The 22,794-nt window shown below is 40.2% G+C and overlaps 1 protein-coding gene across 1 annotated transcript in view; it reads left to right on the top strand.

Annotated features, from left to right (window-relative positions):
* The window catches only part of NIN (ninein), a 117,424-nt gene that overhangs the window by 49,455 nt on the left and 45,175 nt on the right, over nucleotides 1-22,794 (top strand). The window contains exons 5-16 of the mRNA XM_007943693.2: nucleotides 3,828-3,867; nucleotides 5,844-6,034; nucleotides 10,913-11,059; nucleotides 11,551-11,718; nucleotides 12,225-12,361; nucleotides 12,701-12,841; nucleotides 13,152-13,326; nucleotides 16,571-16,681; nucleotides 17,041-17,130; nucleotides 18,403-18,541; nucleotides 20,574-20,695; nucleotides 21,848-22,353. Of these exons, the coding sequence (XP_007941884.1) occupies nucleotides 3,828-3,867; nucleotides 5,844-6,034; nucleotides 10,913-11,059; nucleotides 11,551-11,718; nucleotides 12,225-12,361; nucleotides 12,701-12,841; nucleotides 13,152-13,326; nucleotides 16,571-16,681; nucleotides 17,041-17,130; nucleotides 18,403-18,541; nucleotides 20,574-20,695; nucleotides 21,848-22,353 (1,967 nt within the window). The remainder of the gene's footprint in view (nucleotides 1-3,827; nucleotides 3,868-5,843; nucleotides 6,035-10,912; nucleotides 11,060-11,550; nucleotides 11,719-12,224; nucleotides 12,362-12,700; nucleotides 12,842-13,151; nucleotides 13,327-16,570; nucleotides 16,682-17,040; nucleotides 17,131-18,402; nucleotides 18,542-20,573; nucleotides 20,696-21,847; nucleotides 22,354-22,794) is intronic.

Genomic DNA, 22,794 nt, shown 5'->3' with positions numbered 1-22,794 from the left:
TTTTTTTGATGGCTGTTGAGATGAATCTCCTCCCGTAATTTTTTGTATCGCCTCTTGTGTGAATTATCTGTTTGTGTTCTTTGCATATCTGTTTGGACTCTTGGCATTTTTCTTACAAATTCATATGAATGATACCTCCCTAAAACCAAAACCAAACCCACTGCCATCTAGTCAATTCCGACTTGTAGCGACACTAGATGACAGAGTAGAACTGCCCCATAGGGTTTCCAAAGCTGTAAATCTTTACAAAGCCAACTGCCTCATATTTCTTCTGTGGAGAGGTTGGTGGGTTCAAACTGCTGACTTTTTGGTTAGCAGCCCAGTGCTTTAACCACAGCTCCATCAGAGATTCTTGGTCCCAGCTTCTTGTTGTTGTTGTTGTTATGTGCCATCGAGTCGGCCCCGACTCATAGTGACCCCTCCTTGGGTTTCTGAGGCAGTATCACTACGGAAGTAGGATTGCCCAACCTTCCTTCCGAGGAGTGGCTGGTAGGTTTGAACTGCCAACCTTCTGGTTAGCAGTCAAGTGCTTTAGCCACTATGCTACCAGAGCTCCTTGGTCCCAGCTTACATGCTGAATAATAATTTTAGCAATTATGGGTGCCACAGTAGTATGAACATTTAAATCATTTGCTCTCTTGAATGAGAAAATGAGTATGGAGGGACAGTCAGGCAGGATGCTTTTATTAGTAAGGTTTTGATTATTAAAAAAAAAAAAAAAATTAATGGAACAGTGGAATTCTGCCCCAGAAACAACAATGTAAAAAAAAAAGGGGGTAGGGAACCCATGAAGGACTATTTACTCCACCACTCTCTTACGCCCTACCCCCTACCCCATATTTCCACCAGTTTGTAAGTTTGGAAATATGTCTTTATGTAGAGATACAGGTTGAGTAAGCTGATAAAATTATAATCACAAACAAGCAAGCAATGAAAAAAATCACTCTGTACCCTAATTCAGTTTCCATAGATACCATGTATATTATTGACTTTTAGTAGTAATCTGAATGAGTTGCATTTGACATTGAATTTACATATTTTTAGTTATGGCCTTATGAGGTTTTCTTTGTGGCAAAAATAATCCATTTCAGCATTGTCATTTGGGAATTTCAGTTTGGTGAATACTCTGAGTGGGTGCTGTCTTCCATATCCTTCTAAGTAAAATAAGGAACTGTGAAATTGTAGTATACAGCTGCTCCTCATTTTAAGAGAGATATCTAGCTTTTCAGAGTGTAGAGAAGAACAAAGGAGATGTGTTTAGGTTGCCTGAAAGAAGAACATCAACTCATATCAAGCTACTGAAAGATAATATTTAACCTATGTAAGAATTTTAGGTGGCTGAAGGAATTCAAGATCTGGAGATGGGAGTTAACTAGCCTGAGTTTTCTATTTAGTTTAATTCAGGATTCTAAGAAATCAACTAGTTCTGTACAGGATCCTCAAATATCCACGATCTCTTTATAAACTTTTTGTTCAGCCATCACAAAGAATGGGCTGGTTATTTGTTACCAAAGGCAGCCTCATTCATAAAGTTGGATCTTTGTTAAAGACAGTAGCCTGATTTTGAAAGAGGAGTTCACCTTTATTTACCAGGACTTCTTCAGTGGTTGTAGAACTTTCCCATAGGAGTGATTATGGGCAGTGATTATTAGTTGCTGGAGGGGCCAAAGCCACTGCTGACCTACTTGCTGCCACTCACTGGAGGCAGACCGATACCGTGGGTGCAAGGAGAGCATGTGGGCTGGGTTTTGATCCTGACTTGTGCCCTTGATTCTTGTTCTGTACATAAACTATAACCCTATGCTGTGGCCTTAGAAAAGGCCCAGTAGTACCATAGCATGAGAGGTGGATAGAATGGTCCAATTTAGATAAATTTCTCTACTTTTGAAGTAATTTATTGTTAATCTATATCTTGAGCTTTCTAGTCTACCTGTTTTAAGTTGCATCTCAATCTCCTTGCTTTCCCACAGACACACGAGATAATTCTTGTCTCTTTACTTCAGGATCTAACAACTGCTTTTTTCTTTTCACTTAGCCACTTAGTTTGCTAGGGCTGCCATAACAAAATACCACAAAGTGGGTGGCTTTAAAGAAAATGTATTTTCTCACAGTTCTGCAGACTGTTGTTAGTTGCTATCCAGTTAGTTTAGACTCATGGCTACCCTGCAACAACAGCACCACAGAAAGAAACCGTGCCTGGTCTTGTGCCATCCTCAGTTGTTGCTAAACCAGAGCCTATTGTTGCAGCCACTCTGTCAATCCATCTCCTTCAGGGTCTTCCCCTTTTTCACTGACCCTCTATTTACCAAGCATAATACCCTTCTCCAGGTATAACATGCCCAAAGTATGAGAGAGAGAATCTGGCCATTCTTGCTTCTAAAAGAGCATTCTAGCTGTACTTCCTCAAAGACAGCTTTGTTTGTTCTTCTGGCAGTCCGTGATATATTCAGTACTTTTTGCCAACACCGTAATTCAAGGGTATCAATTCTTCTGCAGTCTTCTTTATTCATTATCCAGCTCTCACATGCATATGAGGCTATTGAAAGTACCATGCCTTGGGTCAGGCACACCTTAGGCTTCAAAGTGACATTTTTGTTCTTTAACACTTAAGGAAGTCTTTTGTAGCAGATTTGCCCAATGTAATATGTGGTTTGACTTCTTGACTGCTGCTTCCATGGGTGTTGATTATAGACCCAAGTAAAATGAAATCCTTGACAACTTCAGTCTTTTCTCTGTTGATCATAATGTTGCTTATTGGTCCAGCTGTGAGGATTTGTTTTCTTTATGTTGAAGTGTAATTCATACCAAAAACTGGTCTTTGATCTTCATCACCAAGTGCTTCGTGTCTTCTTTTGGAGTCTAGAAGTGCAAACTTTAGGTATCAAGAGGACTGTGCTCTCTGTCAACTCCAGGGAAAGATCGCTTCTTGTCTCCAGCAGCTTCTGGCAATCTAGGGTGTTTCTTGGTATTTCTTGGCTTATAGTGTCTTCCCTCTGTGTATGACTCTATTTCCATGTCTGTCCTCTTTTAAAGATGACATTCAGAAGGGAGTAGGAATAGGACCTACCCTACTCTGGTTTGACTTAACTATCAACAATCAACATCTGTGGAAAAAAAACAAACCTGATTTCTCCAGTGTCACATACATTCACTGATACAGGGGTTAGTACTTTAGCTTTTCTTTTGAGGAGACGCGATTCAATCCCTAACAGCTGTCTCCAGTTCATTCTTCAGATCTCAGTTTACACATTGCTTCATCTAGAAGCCTAACCAAGTCTGAAGTGTTCCATTTAGGTACCCTTAAGGCATGAACTTCCTATCATAGCACTTTATTACAATTATATTGTACTTCCTGTTTTCTTCATTAGCATATGAACTTCTTGAGGCAGGAAGTATGTTTGTTCTGTTTACAGTCATAGCCCCAGGACCTTGCACAATACCTGGCACAAAAGTGAGAAGTCACCAAACATTTACTGAAGAACAAATTCACTAATGTATGTATTAGACCCTGTTGGTCCATGGATTCTGAAGTTTTGTTCTTTCTATTTGTTGTGATAGGTTTTCCTGTTGAGTAAATGATCTTGCAAATTCTTGTAAAATACTGCAGAAGGCTGTGTGTGGTGTTTCTTAAGAGTCTCCTCTTGATGAGCTGGTTGACTTGAGGAATACCCACCTGGATGAAAATACTGGCTTGTCCATGAAATCATGTACTTCTGCTGATGATGATAATTTCAGAGCCCAAGAGTGACCTGGTCTAGGAGAATCTAGGATAGTTCTTTCTGAATAACTGCCTAAATACACTCCTCTTTTTCTCTTGTCTTTTTTAGCACTGGAAGACACAACACAGTGAGGAATATGAAGCAGAAGGTAAGAGCTTGGTGTGTTGGGAAGCCTGGGAAGAAAGGCCTGCCTTTTACAAGATGCTCCCCACACCCTGCCTTCCTGTATCTCTTAAACTTGCTCCTTAAAGCCTTGCATGCTGGAGGCCAGCTGGCAATTAACAGTAGGAGAAACAGCCCTCCCGCTGCCTTAGAGTGGATTCTGCCTCATAATGACCCATTAGAGAAAGTGGAACTGCCCCACAGGGTTTCCAAGGCTATAAATTTTTACAGAAGCGGACTGCCTCATCTTTCTCTCACAGAGCAGCTGGTGGGTTCTAACCACTGACCTTTTGGTTAGCAGCCAGATGCTTTAACCAGTACGCCATTGAGGCTCCCTGGCAACAACAAAAATAATTCCCAATTGTATCTCCTAGCATTAAAATCCTAGCATTTAACATAGTGCAAGAGATAGTGACTAAGAAGCAGAATTTCACTTATAGGCTAACTACGATCTTGCTTACTCTTTTAAATTAGTTTGTAAACAATGCTAAATTAAATAATCAGTTGTGGTTGAGTTGATGGCGACTTGTGGAGAACCCCACGTGTGTCACAGTAGAACTGTGCGCCATAGGGTTTGCAATGGCTGAGTTTTGGGGAAGATTGCCAGACCTTTCCTCTGGATGGACTTGAACTGCCAAACTTTTGGTTAGCAGTCAGTAGGCTAAATGTTTGCATCATCCAGTGAGTCCCCTAAACTAAATAGTGACCTTGTTAGAATGCATCCCTTGACAGATTGCACTATGTAGTTCAGCAGCATAAGAATATGTTGATCCTCTGGCCACCAGATGGCAATGTGGTTCAGCTGACAGACTGCTTCACAGCCTGCCCGGGATTAACTGTACTTAAGTATGATTGCAATATGTTCTCTAAATTTCCAACCTGGAAAAACACAGTAGTAACGGGTTTAAAAGGAGCTCTGGTGGTGTGGTGCCTAAGGCATTTGACTACTAAACAGAAGGTTGGCGGTTCAGATCCACCAGCCACTCCTCAGAAGGCAGACTGGGCAATCAGAAACCCAGGGAGGGGTTGCTATGAGTCGGCTCCTACTTGACGGCAGTGAGGTTGGTTTTTAGAACAGGCTTAAAAGGAGCTTCGGTGGCTGAGTGGTTAAGGCATCTATTTCCTTAAGGAATTAAAGCCTTGGAAATCCTATGAGGCAGTTGTAGGGTCGCTATGAGCCAGAGTCACCTCAGTGGCAGTGGAGTTGGAATGGGCTTAAATTCTGCCAATAAATGGCAAGGTTAGCATTAAATGTTCTCAACCCTGCAAGGTTCTTCCAGGCATACCAATTGTGGCAGTAATTATCTCATATGTAAGTGAGGCCTTTGCAGAATCTCTAATGTATAAGTGGAAGATTTAAGTAGAAGTGGAAACTTTTAATACAGGATAAATAAGCAGTTTAAGGCTTAAGTCTTCAAATAAAACATAGGTAATTAGGAATTTACAACTTGCAATCATGCTTTCAATTTGAATTGTTTGGTTTCTATAGGTAGAATATTTGCCTGTGTAAAGATTTAGGAGTGGGCTAACATTAAGATTTTTAACATGAAATTATTTCCTTCTCAGAAACAGCAGCTCTTTTCTAGAAAGAAAGGGGGGATAGTGCTGTCTGGCAGCTGTCACTGAGACAGGGTTTATACAGCTCTTTGGAATGGTTGACAACCAGCCTTCTTTTGTAATCACATAAGCCTAAATTTGTACATATTTTCAGTTGGAATAAAACAAGCCTAGAACCTTGTGTCAGATTGCACAAGACATGATAAAAAGTACCTGTTTGCTTTAGTTGTAGCTTGAAAACCAGTCGTTCCATTTCATTTGAACTTCAGGATCAAATAAAAATGGAACTAACATGTATAGTCTTTTTCTTATAATACTTATTTTCAAGCAGCACATTTTCCTTTGATAAAGGGCTTTCTCTTTGCAATTGCTTCGGAGACAACACAACACATGCCTTTGTTTCAGGCCAGTTAAGATTTTGGAACCCAGATGATTTGAATGCCTCACAAAGTGGCTCTTCCCCTCCCCAAGACTGGATAGAAGAGAAATTGCAGGAGGTTTGTGAAGATTTGGGGATCACCCGTGATGGCCACCTGAATCGAAAGAAGCTGGTTTCCATCTGTGAACAGCATGGTTTACAGAATGTGGCTGGAGAGGTAAGCCTTCCAGTGTGTTTTTCTCCAGGAATGATAATCATGACCATAGGTAAACTGGCCATATTGTGGCTTCCTTCAACATGTTTTAAAAAGAAACAAAACAGTAGTCATGTTGATTCCTAAGTGGTGACCCCATTTCACAGAACTGTGCTCCATGTGGTTTTTAATTGTGGTTTTCTCAGGAGTAGGTCTGCAGACCTTTCTTCTGAGGTGCCTCTGGATGGACTCAAACCTCCATCCTTTTGGTCAGCAGTCAGGCACATTAACCATTTGCACAAACCGTTTGCTCTTTTTCCCAAGGATGTCAGCCATGAGAATTCTGTCTTTGAGGAACTTGTGTTATGGGAAAGAAAAAATGATGATAGTCCATACTATGTGCCTCACTGTACTAAGCATGTCACTTGTGAGAGACTGTCAGACACTAGCCATGCTGTCAGGTATACTTGTGTAGGTGGTGTTCACGGAGCAAAGTGTGGAGGTGGGATTAAGCAGAGTTCAGTAGATTTGAGTTGCAGGAATATGTTGAAGGCTAGGCTGATGAGCTCAGTTTTTGCAGATCTCAGTGTTGTCTCTGAGCTCTTGAGCAGAGTGAACAACATAAAGGAGAACTTACTTGCTGAGTATGATCCGATCTCCTTTTATAGGACATACTGATATGAGGAGCCTTGATTGGGGAGACCCACCAGGAGCCATTATGATACTCTAATCATGAGGAAGTGAAAAACAGTAGGTTGGTGGTTTTTGAAAATGCAAAGAAAAATCTTGAAGAAGCCCCGAGAAGACTCTTTCTTAGTATAACCGTAAACTTTCCATTCTCTAAAAAATTAAGAGAGGGGCAACTGGGATGGCTTGGTACATGAAATAGTTATGAAACATAAGAATATAATTCCAAGTGTTTGAAAACAAGATTTGGAGAAAATTCAAGATTAGGGCTAGAGTTGTAGCCTTGGGAATCTTTGATTATAATGATGTTTGAAACCATGCTGCCTCTTTGTTTAGGGGATAAATGGTATTATTTTCCAGAACTAAAAAGAGATTTATCATCATAAGCTCTAAAACCGCCTGGCTTGGCAATGTTTTCTTCCTTCTCCCTTGCATTTGTGACAATTATATACCCTTTGATTGCCTTTTTAATGCCTCAGTGATCTTTTTTTTTTTTTTTCAAATGGTGGTTGTTGAGTAATAAAATTAAAGTCATACTCCGGAATTATAAACTAGTGTAGTATACAGAACTTTGGGTGTTTTTGCCAAGAAATATTGCACAAACTTGGGTTATTTATCAAGAAATAATTCTTGGAATAAACTGGAGTCAATTATGGGGCAGTTTTATTTCCAAAACTCAGGACAAGAAGTAGCACATTTAGTTCTTTTCCTCTGGTCTGAGAATGATTAAAGAATTGCTTATTGAATAGTAGCTTTTACTTAGTTTTTTTCCTCCTTAAAAAAAAATCATGAAGTACTATATTACTTTGTATCACTGGATCCAGACCACAGAACAGCTGAAAGTTCAGGATGACCTCATGCATGTACAACTTGGACTCCTAGAATTTTATGGCTGAAAGCAATTTTAGATTTAGTCACCCCTCAGTTTATAGATAAGCGAAGTGAGATCACTGCTTCTCATTGCCGTGTCATGAAAGGCAGCTAGAGTCACTGCCTTAGGGTTTTTACTAGTACTTTTCTTTCCAGGACAGAGGACAACTGTAGGGCAGGGATGGGAAACTAGCGCCCTAGGGGCCAAATCCAGTCCAAAGTCTGTTTTATTTGGCCCCACCCAATGTTTATAAAATTGAATTTTTTGCTATACTTATGTAGTCAGAAGATTTTTCTAAAAACTAGAAGACTTAATTTGGCTGGTAGTGAGAAGTAGCTAGCTCCTTAGAACAGAACATGCACTCATGTACTCAGTTCACCACTGCTTTCTTTTTAATATTTTGTTTATTTTTGGTGGCAATATATATAACCAAACATACATCAATTCACAAGTTCTACATCAGTAGTTAAGTAACATTGGTTACATATTTCACCGTGTGTCCCCATTTTCACTATCTCTACTCATATTGTTTCACCACCATTAATTTAGGCTCTCTGTCCCCTTAGAATTCTCACCTGTGCTTTAGCTATGCTCTTGTCTGTTTAAACTCGTTTAGATAATTCTTCATAAGTGTGCTATGCTCAAGGCAAATATTCTTTGTTAATTGGGCTAAATTGTTACTTGGTTTAATGATGGCTTCATGGGATAATTTTGGTTCAAAGTTAAAAGATTATCGCTGAACATCACATTCAAGGGTTTCCCCAGTCTCAATGAATTGAGCAAGTGGTTTCCATATGAGTTTGAAGTCTGTTCTACACTTTTCCTACTTCTGATCAGGATCCATCTGTTGGGTCCTTGATCAAAACATTGAGTAATTGTAGCAGGCACCGTTTCCTCTGGTCTCATTCAGCATTACTTAGTAATGTCTTAAAACCATCCTGTCTCACTCATTTACATCATCTTGCTGGCCTCTCCGGATTTTGGGGATCCCCATGCTAGTGTAGTATGTCCCAGCTTGTATATTGGGAAACTAGCTATCCAAAGGCCTGGTTGGTGTATCACGAGGAGTAAGACTTTTTTCATAGTTGGAGATGCTGCTCTTGCACAGACTATAGTGGGTACCCGCATTCTTTTCAGCCAAACTCTGCCTATTCACCTTCTTCTGAATCCACATCCTTTTATTTACCTCTTGCCCACTGGCTCACCTCCAATAAATGACAGTACTCACCTGTTCCACCACTCTGAGTACATCAGGTGATTGGTGCTTAGGCATTCTGGAAGCTGTGCATTGATTTGGCCAAAGTCACATGGCCAAGCAATGTATATCTGAAGTTAGAGCCAAAATATTACGTTGTGAACTTGAATCAGCACTTCTGGATGTTACTGTAATTTCTGATTTGGTAGTCCTGAAAGCCTATTCCTCCTATTCTCTCTCTCTCTCTTTTTTTTTTTTTTTTTGTCCTCTGGTGCCCTGTGGTCCATTGCTCTAAGGGATGTATTACCATAGAGTATGTGGGTGCGTCATCTTGGGTTGAGTGGTCTGCATGTACATCTTGTTAACTATTGGATGGAGAGCCAGCCCCTGGGGGTGAGTTTCATTTCAGGCACAGAATGTATTCCAGGGCCATAGTATTGGGGGTCTCATAAGACTTCCTCTGACAATAATTCTGGTCATTATTGAGTTTTTAGATTTTGTTCCATGTTTTCCCTCCCACTCTATCCAGGATCTCAAGATTTGATCCTTTCCTGAGTGGTTGGCATTGGTAGCCGGGCACCATCTAGTTCTTATGGTCTCAAGGGCCATCTTGTACTATGGCTGATTGCTTCCAAATGCTCTTTTTTTTTTTTTTTTTTGCATTCTTCTGACACTAGGAGACCATTAGTTGCATCTTAGATGGCTGCTTGAAAGCTTTTAAGACCTCAGTCGCTACTCACCAATGTAGGATGTGGAACAAGGCTTTTATGTATTTTGTTGTGCCAATTGAGTCTGGTGTCCCCCAGTACTATGGTCCTGAGCCAGTAGATCTATTGGATCTCTTTCCCATAGTGTCTGGTTTTCTGTGAGGGATTACTCTGTGTCTGTCTTCTATTGTTTCTGTAATGAGGGAGGGAAGGGGAGGAATTACTTTTGGGCTAGTTGGGGCCCACACGCTGACGTGGGTAAGGGGAGGGATATATGGAAAAGAACTGTGACCACCAAGATAACATTAGGAAATGGGTGGACGCTGAATTGTGTGCATAAGAGATAGACGACAGATGCTAATACCAACCATTGTATCCACAATACCGTGTTACCATGAACACCAAACACCAAGCTACAGATTAACACATAAACACCTGAGAGGATCAGATGGGGGTCAGTGAACAGGAGTATACACTAGACCAAGGATAGATACAGCTGAGGCTAATCTTGCACAGACACCAGTGATACAAAATACCTGCAATCCTCCTATTCTTTTAGTTTACAGAACAAGACAAAGAAACTAAGGGATTTTGGAATCTCAGAATCTTATTTAAAATATTATTCCTGTGGTTTGATCATAAGATTCTGTTTGGAACTTCTGCTTTTTTCAAAGATTTTCACCCTTGAAAATGGTTTTCTTGCCTCAGGGTATCCCAATGCCCTTTCCAGAGGAAGTGGTATAAAAGCAAGAAAAGAGGCAGATGTTTTCTATTGGATGTAAATTGGAAAAAAGCTTTCAAGAGAAATGCCTGAAGCACTTACATAAAGAATAAAATCAACAATTATGAGATGTTAGGAATGCTAGCAATAGTCCTGATATGCATGCAGTGTTGTTCCAAGTAAGGTTCTAAACCCCAAGTCATGAGTGTCAGATCCAAACTCCTAGATCTTTGCAGTCTGTCTGAGGTCAAATTCTGATAGCTGACATCAATTTCAAAAATTCAGTATAAGCAAAATATCATTTAGAGGCACCACAATAAAAAGGATTCATGTATGTCCAACTCATTTCTATTCTTAATAACAGTGAGAAGCTGTATCTCTATATCTTTAAAGTAATCTTTTAATTTGTAAGAATAATGTGTAGCAGTATTAAATAATTGCCTGTCCTAGGAGTGTGAGTGAAAGAGAAAACAGTTCATTACTAAATTGCATGAGATTGTGAAGATATTGAAAACTGACTTTAATTTAGTTTGTGTGAGAAGGGCACATCATTACTAGTTAGTGAAATCAATGAAATGACAGTGAAGGGACCTAATTTTTTTTTTTTCCCCCTACAATCCTAGTATCAGCAGTGGTGCTGGTTCCTATTGACCAGATGTACACTTAAGGGGTTGGGTTATATTGAGTGAAGTGTTTAAGATATGTGGTTACCCTTTTCTAGATGCTTGAGGATGTCTTCCATAATCTTGATCCTGATGGTACAATGAGTGTAGAGCGTTTTTTCTATGGCTTGTTCAAAAATGGAAAATCCCTTACTCCATCAGGATCTACTCCATACAGACAATTGAAAAGGCACCTCTCCATGCAGGTAAGAAATAATAAGAAGTGGTTTCTTTGTGGGTGGAAGTTAGAACCTATTTGAATAATATTCAATGAATCTGTTATTCAAAGAAAAATACTGAAAAAGAGAAGAGAAAAAGAAGAAGGGGAAAAAATGCTAAACCTTTGAGAAGGAAAAGTTGGGTCTGAGAAATGACCATAAATTGCAGAGTGGGAAAGCCACTAATTATGCCTCTCAGTGTCAGCTGTGGGTCAGAAGAAGCCTGGTGTTAAGCAGAGACACATGTCATCTATGTCAGAGAACTTTCTACCAGACCAATTGTTTTTGATAAGCTTTGTAGTCTTGGCTCATTTGGGAAAGATCAAAGGGGTTGCATGACTCTTTTTTCTAGCAGTGTGTATTAGAGAAACCTGCCTTCTGCCAGTGTGGTTGGGACTGACCCATTCCAGACTTGAACAACATCTTGTTGAAGTGCCTTGGGTCAAGCTGACTTTGCTCAAGTCTCTTTCTTCATCCAGTCTTTTGATGACAGTGGACGACGTACTACAGCCCTGTCAACGATGACTGGCACCATTGGCTTTCGAGTCTTTTCCTGCCTGGATGATGGGATGGGCTATGCATCTGTGGAGAGAATCCTTGACACCTGGCAGGAAGAGGGCATTGAAAACAGCCAGGAAATCCTGAAGGTGTGGTATCTAAAATGGGAGCATAATGACAAATCAGGGAAAAGCTGTAAAACTCTTCCTCCTTTGAAACTCTGATTTGATTTGATTTCTCCTTAATGATTTCAGATCTTCACAAGATCTTCAGAGATAAGAGACAACTTTTCTTACTCCTTCAGCCAGGAGTCTGTTGCAAACTGTTCTTCATGTTATTTAACCCAAATTATTGACAAGAGAAAGGCTCTGGTTTGATCTCTAGTTGGTGAAGATTAGAATTGTACCATTATGTTTATTTATAGTGCCAGATTATATTTTTAACAAACCTACAAATAAGCATGTTATGGTTTCCTTAGGGAGAACTTAATTATATTCTAAATGAAAACTGTTCTAAGCAGTCACTAAAGAAATACAGTCATCTAACTTCCAGACCATAAATTCAGTTATCTGAGTTTGTGTATCTTTCACGTTTTCTGCTTTCAGAGGATGGAATTTGTGATTGTCTTGAACTTATGGCTGGTTCTGATTTCTAGGCCTTGGATTTCAGCCTTGATGGAAATGTCAACTTGACGGAATTGACACTGGCTTTTGAAAATGAACTTTTGGTCACCAAGAATGGCATTCACCAGGCGGCTCTGGCCAGCTTTAAGGCTGAGATCCGGCATTTGCTGTGAGTTGAGCAGAAGGTTCGCCTGCCCCATTCCCTTTCCTGCTTGGCCAACAGTTCAGTCCGATGCTGCGACAAACATTCTTCCATCTTTTATGCAAATATGACTCATTTTCTATCATTTAACTCCTGCATAAATCTTCCTTAAACTGTAGGAAAATTACATAGTGCTTCGATTTGCATATTGGTTTTTTAAAAGGAACTGTGGAATGCCTTTTTTGTTTTGTTTTGGGAGGATTTTGGTTTTGGTTTTGTATTGAAGCAAGTCAGATGAGAGCTTTTTTGGATCTACCTGTTGCTTAGAAAGAGTGTTCCTTTAACTGAGTTTGTTTCTGATTCTAGGGAGCGAGTTGATCAGGTGGTCAGAGAAAAAGAGAAGCTACGGTCAGATCTGGACAAGGCTGAGAAGCTCAAGTCTCTAATGGCCTCAGAGGTGGATGATCACCACGCAGCCATAGAGCGACGGAATGAGTACAACCTCAGGTGCGACTGGTAGGGTGAGGGTCTTCCTTTCTCACTGGTAGGGCGAGGGTCTTCCTTTCTCACAGCCTGGGCCGGGGCAGTGTGTCTGCAGCTGCAGTGCTAAAACAGAGCAAAGGGGGCTCTGCCTGCCTAACTGGTTAGCTATACTTGATTGTGGTGTTTTAGCTGTGGTCAAGCCTAAAGAAAAGCAGGACACACTCAATAATTTCTCAAGATTCTTCCCAGCTCTCTATTTCCATTTTTGGTGCCGCCCTACATAGACCTCTGAGGGTGCTGATGACAGTTTGTCAATCCTCCTTTCCTCCCACAGGAAACTGGATGAAGAGTACAAGGAGCGCATAGCAGCCTTAAAAAATGAACTTCGAAAGGAGAGAGAGCAGATTCTGCAACAGGTGGGCAAGCAGCGTTTGGAACTTGAACAAGAAATTGAAAAGGCAAAAACAGAAGAAAACTACATCCGGGACCGCCTCACCCTCTCTTTAAAGGTAATAGTCCTATTAGTTCTGTAGTCTGTGTCCCTGTGTTGTTACCAGGTGGAAAACCAAGGCTATGCAAGAAGGAAGGTGTACACAGGCTCAGTCCAAGGATTCCCTTAAGTTTGCCCACCTGAGCCATGACCCAGACAAGGTACCTGCTGGGCTCTGGATTTTAGGGGTATCCAGGCTTCTAGTTTGCTAACAGCATCGATTTGAGCACCTTGTTCTTACTTCTGAAGTTGTACTGGGGCCTCAGGGCTGTTTGGTTGATTACATTCACCATCCCCCACAACTGCTGATCCGCCTTCTTTGTTCCCTATTCTCATCAGTTGGCCTCACCTCCAGCCACAGGGAAACTATCAGCTTTGCTTCTCTCTGCCTCCAAATGAGCCTTTTCCTTGATACATCGTCCCCTCCTTTCCTGCTGCCTCAGTAGAAGGAGAGGTCTTTCTGTGTCGGGTAATATGGTACAGTACAGTCTAGAGATTAAGAATGGAGGCTCTGGAGTCAGAGTGCCTTTTTCAAATCTAAGCATCACCCTTACTATAAAACTTTGGGCAAGTTACCCAAACCAGTTTGCTAATGTACAGAATGGACACCATAATAATGATTACCCCATAGGGTTGATGTGGGATTAAATGAGATGATATATATATATACAGGGTCTGGAAAGCAATACATACATATGATATGTTCACTCTTGTTGCTATCATGAAAGGTTCCTGAAACTCCACACGTTTGGGGGGGGGGGCATTACTTCTCCCTAACTGCAAACTGACTTTTTCCTCTCCTGACTTTTCTCCCTAACCTACCTTATCACCATGTGCTATCATCCTCACTCCTCATTGCTAATCAGTCTTTAAGTCTTATGATGCTCAGAGATGCCTCTCACCTTTATCCCCTTCTTCTCCATTTCCATAGTCTCTGGAATAGGTTCAGAAATGATCATAATTTCTCAGCTGACTGATGTGCATCCTGACCAGTCCTTTCCTACATCTGTCCTACTCTGGCTACCAGAGATCCCAGGTTTAAGCACTCAACTATCAGCTGAAAGGTTGGCGATTCAAGTCCACCCAAAGATACTGTGGAAGACAGGCCTGATGATCTGCTTCCAAAACCCACAGCCTTGAAGACCCTGCAGACAGTCCACTCTACACACATGGGGTCACCATAAGTTAGAAACAACTCATCGCTAACTAACAATAACAGAGGGCTACCAGAGTTGCCTTACTAAAAATCAAATATAATTATGGTTGTAAAAACATCATCATTCCTTTCTAATCTCAGACCTGCCAGCAACTCCTGGCTCCATGTACCTCCATCCCAATGCACTTCTTCCCATCAGCAGTCAATTCCACAGTAGACCAAGTTAATAGTGTGTTTGCTGTTGTGTTGTATCCATATCTGTCTCCATGTGTGTTCCCTGCAGTCAGTAACAATACTTGATGTGTCAGTTCCCAGAGTATCAGCACAGTTTCTACCACACAGAGATTGTTCCTTCTTGTTTCAACATCTAAATTTAGGTATACTTTACATGATTAAAGTTGTCGAATTGGCATTTGGGGAGAAGACAGAGTTTTTTTTTTTTCAATGTTTCAAGTACATTCTTTTTCACTCCATATTGCTGTGTGAGGGTGTGAATTAGAATACATTAAAATATACTGGCTTTATATTCTTTTGGCATAATTCACTTTGAAAATAATGTTCTTCCAGTCAGCCTTTAACATTGGAGTAGAAAATATGTCAAAGCAGTGGTATGTCGGTATGGTTTTACTTACTTATCTTTTTAACAAATGTGGGTAGAAGTCATACTAAAAAGTACTATATTTACAGACCCTTCTAAATGAAAAAACAAACAACTTTTATGGACTTGCAATAGATATGTTATTATATAACTGAAGCAAATATAAATTATGAACAACTTATAGTGTAACTTTTACAGTTATATATTTAAAACTAAAATAAATTTGTAAATTAAATATAAACCAAACTGTAATATCATTAAATGAAAATTAACTTTAGAGTTATTCTACTTTTTATAGTTTTCTGAGTTCTCTTTTGCTGCCAGCTGAACAATGTATTTTGCAAAGTTGTCTTTGACAATACATTAACAACGTTCTTCACGTCCTTAAGTGTTTTACCAAGGTGCTATTCCATAGAAACATAATGTAAGCCACATATATAATCTCAGGTTTGTGAATATTCACATTAAATAGGTAAAAAGAAATGGGGAAATTAATTTCAAACCTTTAATCTACTATCTCAAATATTATTGCTTTGATATGTAATCAATATTGTATACAGAAATTATTGAGATACTTTACATTGTTTGTACTGACTCTTCAAAATCTACCATGTATTTTATATTTACAGCACATCTCAATTTGTCCTAAATACATTTCAAATGTTCAATAGGTCCATGTAGCTGCTAGTGGTTACTATAGTGTGTTAGCTACGTGGTGCTGCTATCACAGAAATACCACAGGTGGGTATTAACAAACAGAAGTTTATTTTCTCACGGTTTAGGAGGCTGGAAGTCTGATGCAGGACACTGGCTCTAGGGGAAGGCCTTTTCTTTCTGTTGGCTTGCAGTTTAGGAGCAAAGTCTTTGTCTCCTTTCAATGTCTGTGGGCCTGGAGTTCCCTGGAGAACAATCTTCAGGGAGGATTGTCTCTTGACATCAGTCTTCCCCTGGGTCAAGTAGGTTCCCAGCACAAGGACCCTGGGTCCAAAGGATGCACTATGCTCCCAGCTCTTCTTTCTTTGTGGTAGTCAGTCCCTCTCTCTGCTTACTTGTCTTGCCTTTTGTCTTTTATAAAAGGGTATGCAAGCTACACTCCAGAAAAACTCCCTACATTGGATCAGGTCTGTGACCTGAGTGAGGATGTTGTGCCCCACTCTGATCCCCTACCATCACATCATGGGGGATGGTTCCATCACTGCATAACTGCCAACCACTGAGAATCATGGCCCAGCCTAGTTGGCACATGTTTTGGGGGGGACACGATTCAATACATGACATATAGTGTATAGCAGCACAATTTAACAGGATCAAAAAAAAAAAAAAGAGAGAGTCAGGTTTTTAGGTTAAAAATAGATGTCAAATTTTATATTTGTTTCCTAAACCACTGGAACTCTTCAAGATAGGCACATTTTCACAATATGGAGACTGATTTATGCTTAATATAAAATGGTACAACCGTTTGCTTATTTTTTAATCTGTGTCACATTTAATTTCCCCAAATTTCTTCAGGAAAACAGTCGTCTCGAAAGTGAGCTTTTGGAAAATGCAGAGAAATTGGCAGAGTACGAGAATCTGACAAATAAACTACAGCGAAATTTGGAGAATGTGTTAGCAGAAAAGGTAAATCTGTTTAAATCTGATTTCCTGGTGTGCAGTCCAAAGTGTAGGGTACTCAAAAGAGTACCATGGAAATTTCCAGTAAGGAATTTGTTAAATGGCTAAAGGAAGCTGTAATTTCTGCTGGGATGTAATTTAGTAGGTAGCTTATGAGGTTATAGCACTGAAAAGTGCCAGCCTCTGATCCTTGCCTTAGTTGAGCATGTCACTCAAGTGTGTTCTCCGTTTGGTGGTGTTTCTGCCAAAGTGTCACATTCCTTTCATACTCATGAGACAAAGTGAATATCAGAAACTGGAGCCTTTGGCATGTTACAGGTCACGGAAGGACATTCGGGAGAAATAACAGCTCTTTCTTTTTCTAGTTTGGTGACCTCGATCCCAGCAGTGCTGAATTCTTTCTGCAAGAAGAGAGGCTGGCACAGATGAAGAATGACTATGAACAGCAGTGCAGAGTAAGTGGCTAAAGAGAACTCGATAAATGGATTAATGCCTAGGTTCAAATCCTGTTGCCATCGTTTAGCTGTGTGACCTTATACATGTCACTTAATCTGTGTGTGCTTCTGTTCCTCATTGATAAAATGGCAAACATAAGAGTACCCACTGAAAAGCGTTGTTGGGAAGAGTCATTGAGTGTATATGGATATAGTGCTTACAGCAGTGCTAAGGATATAGTGAGCAGTTATACAGATGAGCTATTAACGTCATTATCCAATATCCTGAACTACTGAGGAATCATGTCCTTAAGTCTGCTTTATCTAGGTCAGAAATTGCCAGTGCTTAGAGGGAAATGTGGCTTTATTTCAAGTGGAAGAATTTGTGGTCCTGGTGATGGGCTTATTCCAAAATTAGCCTTTATCCTGTGTTGAATGCTCCCCCCTTCTCCAAATCCATTTCTTACTTTTCACAAAATGCAAATGAAATCCTCCATCAAGATTTCAGATGGTGAATGGGTCCCAATGCCTACCAGGAGGGACAAAAACATCCTTATAATTAATAAGTATCTTTAATTTTCAAAATAATTCCCCTAAATTTTTAGGCATTTGGAAATTTTTTTGTTCTGAAACCACAAACACTTGTTTATTTTAACAAGTAAGTATAAACTGAATTCTTACTGCTTTAGATGAAAACTGTAATTGTGCAAACAAGGAAAACAATCACCTTTCAAGTGGTTGCTCATAACCTGCTTTTTCAGCAAATATATGCACACGTTTTGAGAAAATAAATTAAACATTTCTGCTGCTTTTATAATTAAATTTTGGCTCTATCAGAGAGAAAAAGTGTTTTCTCCAAAGGTCTTTTAATTTAATGAATTTTTCAGCAAAATCTGTTGGCTCTACCTAAGAAGAGTACCCCAAATCTGTCTGCTTCTCTTTTTTCCCCACAGCTTTGCATACCGTACAATTCAGCCATTTAAAGTGTACCATTCAGTCTCATATAGTACATTCCAGTTATGCACCCTTCACCACAATCAATTTCAGAACATTTTCATGACCCAGAAGGCACCCCCTGTGCCATAGCTGTGATCTTCCCCATGTCCCCAGTGCTAGGAAACTGCTAGTATACTTCTGTCTCTATAGGTTTCCCTATTCTGGACATTTCATATAAATGGATAGTGTCCTTCACAGCACAAAATTTTTCAATTTTGAATATGTCCAATATTTTTTCTTTTGTTGCTTGTGCTTCTGATGTCATACCTAAGACCTGTGTTGGTTTTTCAATCCCAGGTGTTACAAGACCAAGTGGATGAACTGCAGTCTGAACTGGAAGAGTATCGTGCACAAGGCAAAGTGCTCAGACTTCCCCTCAAGAACTCCCTTTCAGAAGAGCTTGATGGTAACAGCGGTGGCATTGAGCCTGACCAGGGTAAACACACTGAGACACCACCTTCTGGAGCCTCTGCCTTTGACCCTTGTTTTTAGAATCATAGTTGAATGTAAGGCTGCAAAATTTTGGCAAGTTAAAAAAAAAAAAGGATTTTGGCAATAGTATTTTCTTGAGCTTTCACTTGTGGTCTGGTTTTTAGTTTGTCCTTGAAGTCTTTATGAGAATATTTCCATCTGATTTTGATATATATCACTAAAGGAATGGAAAAATCAAACCGCAAGGCTGTTTGCTCTTTAAAAAAAAAAAAAAAAAACTGGCCACAAATCTGAGAACGCAGGCCTTTGAAGTGTTGGCATTCAGACACAAGCTGTGACTGAATCTTCCTTTATAAGAGAGTGTCTAACTGGTATGAAGGTGGTTTTTGAGAGTGAACCAGCCAGGAACCACAGAATCCATAACCGGTTTTCTTATCCTGGTTGTGCTGAGTGTCTCTGTTGCTTCTACAAAACAACAAATTAAATAAGTAAGGGCTGCTTGCCTGTGCCTTTGAGGAAGACTTCGATGGTGAGGTCAGAAGGCAGAGTTGTTTGGGACCCCTCATACAGTCACCAGGAGCCCTTTTCTTCCCTCCTGAAAGCCTGCCTCTTTCCTTGGGTGTGTTGAGTTTCAATTTCAGAAACCCTAAGTAAGGTTCCTAACCAATTTTTCTGTTACAAATCATTTTCCTCACTGCTACTTAGAGCAGGAGTACAAGTTTTTGCAAGAGTTGTTTATTCACCTCCTCATCTCTTTTCCTCTGAAATAAATAAGGGATTGGGGAAGGGAGAGAAAGAAGCCTTAAGATCTTTTCTCTGACTCTTGACTCACTTATTGTAGTCTAAGGATGGAGCCCAACTGATGATATATCTCAGCAGCTTTTTCTGGGCTTTTCCATAAATGACCGAGCATTGGGGTGCTTTGCATGGATCCATGAAACTGTACCATCTTGGGGTGTCTCACAGCCCAAGGATCACTTCTCTGTTGGGTATATGCCATGATCAGTGCAGAGAGAGGCAGAATAAGACTGCCACTCAGAGCAATGGGACCCAGCCCAAGAGGACTCCCTTTCTTCCATCTGAAAGTGTCCCCTAACATCAAAGACTCAGGTGGTCCCCGCACCTCAACAGTTTCTACATAGTAGTACACACAATCATTTTGTCTATAACTGGGTCAGCCCCCAGCTTATGCTTCGCATTTCAACCAGTGTCCTTCTCAGTAATCGTCACAGGTAGTTAACAGAGGTAATCTCATATGGATGGACAGAGAATTTTTCCCCAGACTGCCTATATTCAGGTCTCTATCGTATGCCCTATTTTTCATGTTAGCTGATAATTTAAGATGTAGTTCCACCCACATCCCAAGAAATTCATAATACAATACCCAGTTAAGTAATGTTGAATGAAGCACTGGATACCTTGACCCATGAAATTAACTCTTCAAGGTATAGCAGTAAGTGTGCTGCTGGCCATTCATTCCTCTGGTCCATTGCCCCTCTGCTAACTTTTCACTTAGTATTTGTTGGCTAGGTAAGTGGCTGGTTGGTTTGACCAAATTACCTCACCCTCTGGCATTTTCGTTTGGAGGAGGTTACCTTCAAGCAGCAATTTCCACAGCTGCCCACCTACTGTTCAGAAAGAAGGATTCTGTTAAGGTTTGATGAACTTCCTGTACATGGAAGGATTTGTTCATCTTCATTTCTTTTTGTTGACAATGGTTTGAACCCACCCAGTGGCACTGCAGAAGAAAGGCCTGGTGCTCTTCTGTAAAATTAGAGTCGGGGGAAAAAAACTTGGAAGCATTTCCATTCTGTGACGTGGGGTCACCATGAGTCAGAAGCAACTCATCAGCAACAGGTTTTTTTCTTGATGCATGAGAAAGAAGGCACTTCTCTTGTTTCCTAATAGATCACATCTGGGCAATTTAGGCTGAAAATTCTTCCAGTTTAACTGGATTTTTACCCCCCCCCCCCGGATGCCAGATTGTGTTATTTGAAGAGCCTGCCACCAGGTCAATGGGTCCCATGTATTTACAGGGCTTGGTTCTGAAGAGTGCAATCCATTGAATATGAGCATTGAGGCAGAACTGGTCATCGAACAGATGAAAGAACAACATCACAGGGACTTGTGTTGCCTAAGACTGGAACTTGAAGATAAAGTAAGTCCTTCTTGCCAATCCAGTTCTCTAATTTCTTTGAGCTTGAACAGGCTTTTGCCTGTAGAGCATTCCCAGTTCTTTATTTCTCACAGTACATTACTTCGTGCATTTCCTCTTGTGTCTAGTGACCACCAGGAACCACGTCCTCAGGCTGGTCTCATAGGCTGCAAGAGAGGCCTTGTCTCCCTGGGAGAGAACTTCTCCCAGAACGTGTAATATCTTCAACTCTGGCCAACATAAAATTAAAAGCTTAGAGACTATAATATTATTTCCAACCTGTTTAAAAAAAAAACCAAAAAACCTAATGCTCAAACCTGCATCTAAGCAGATGTTTTAGATTCATACCAAAAAACTTCTTTGCTATAGCTAAATGCTAAATTAGTACAAGTTTTGAACCTTAAAGTCCAAAATCTTTTACCATGTATCTCAGCTCACATTTCTAGTCTTCTCTTTCACTATCCTTTGAGTTAACCTAGCCTCCAGCCAAAGAGAGTAGTTTACTGTTGTCCATAGAACTCTGTCCTCTTTTGCCACCATATCTTTGCTCACACTATTACTCCTCTGCTTGAAAATCTGCTCATCCCTCAGAGTTTGTATCAAATACTACTGCTTTCATGAAACATCCTGAATTTCCTCAACAAAATGTAATTTTTCCCTCATTTTACATGGTAGCTGTTTTTTTCCATACCTTTTATGTTCTACTTTGTAGTGTACTTATTTGTACTTGGCCATAACCATGTCTGTACTGGTTTCTTCTTCATGGCAGGGACTATGTCATAACCAACCTCGTGTTCCCATGAGGCCTACAGAGTCCTGATAGGTGTTCAGTAAATATTTGAATTTAATTATTTCCTAAATTTGCTGTTTAAAAGGATGCATTGGAAGACAAATGATAGATATCTTTGAAAGTCTGCTTAGTTCTTAATGAATTGTTCAGAAACTAATGAAATTCAGCCCACTTAAAAAGAAAAGCAAGCCATGCCTGACTTAATTACATATTACTTAAATTGTTTTTTGAATTAAGTTAATTTATAAAACAAAATGGGAAAACTCAGGACTGTCTTATAGGAAAAAATACTTGCTGCCCCATCACCTTCCTTTCCACAACCTTGGGTTAAATAATCTTATCATGATTGCACTTTTTGATTTTAGGTGCGCCATTATGAAAAACAGCTAGATGATACTAAGGCCACCTGTGAAAAGGAGCAAGAGAACTTGAAGCAAAAGTATGAGGATGAAATACACACCTTGAAAAAGCAAATCAGTGGCCTGAAAAATGAAATTGCAGAACTTCAGGAGCAGGCAGTAGTGCTAAAGGAGACACAACAAAAGACTAACTGCAGACACCAGGAGGAAAAACAACAACTACAAATGAAGTTTGTTGAAGAACAGACTCATCTGCAGGAAAAGCTAAGGCTGGAACATGAAATAGAGCTCAAAGCTAGACTGTCACAGATAGAGGAAAGCTTTAACCGAGAGAGGGAAGGACTCATTCATAATGGCACCTGGGCAGAAGAGAAGGTGAGAGACTTAACTCAGGAACTAGAACAGTTTCACCAGGAGCAGTTGAAAAGTCTGGTGGAGAAGCATACTCTTGAAAAAGAGGAGTTGCAAAAAGAGCTCTTGGAAAGGCACCAAAGAGAACTTCAAGAGGGGAGGTAAGACAATGAGGGGAAGTAGAGCAGCTTGGGGCCTCATCTCTTAAGACACCAGCAGTTCCAGTCAGTTAAGAAAACTGGTAAATCAAGAGGCATGATAGTCCATTGATTGATTTAGATTCCGTTTAAATTTTTCATTATGCTTTACCTTTGCTTAGCCATAGTTTACCTTGGGGTTATTGGAACTATGGTTTGTTTTTTTTTTTTTTTTTTTTTTTGGTTTTAAAGGCCCATATTTGATAAGTGTCGTCTATGTACCACTTTTTAAGGTAATGTTGTTGTTGTTGTTGTTATGTGCAGTGGACTCGGACCCGACTCATAGTGACCCCTCCTTGGGTTTCTGCAGCAGTATCACTACGGAAGTAGATTGCCCAACCTTCCTTCCAAGGAGTGGCTGGTGGGTTTGAACCGCCAGCCTTCTGGTTAGCAGTCAAGTGCTTA

Source organism: Orycteropus afer, unplaced genomic scaffold, assembly GCF_000298275.1.
Source record: "Orycteropus afer afer isolate SDZICR_OR568_19922 unplaced genomic scaffold, OryAfe1.0 scaffold00111, whole genome shotgun sequence".
NCBI lineage: Eukaryota > Metazoa > Chordata > Mammalia > Tubulidentata > Orycteropodidae > Orycteropus > Orycteropus afer.
Note: the sequence above shows the minus strand (reverse complement) of the source record. Positions and strands in the feature narration are given on the sequence as shown.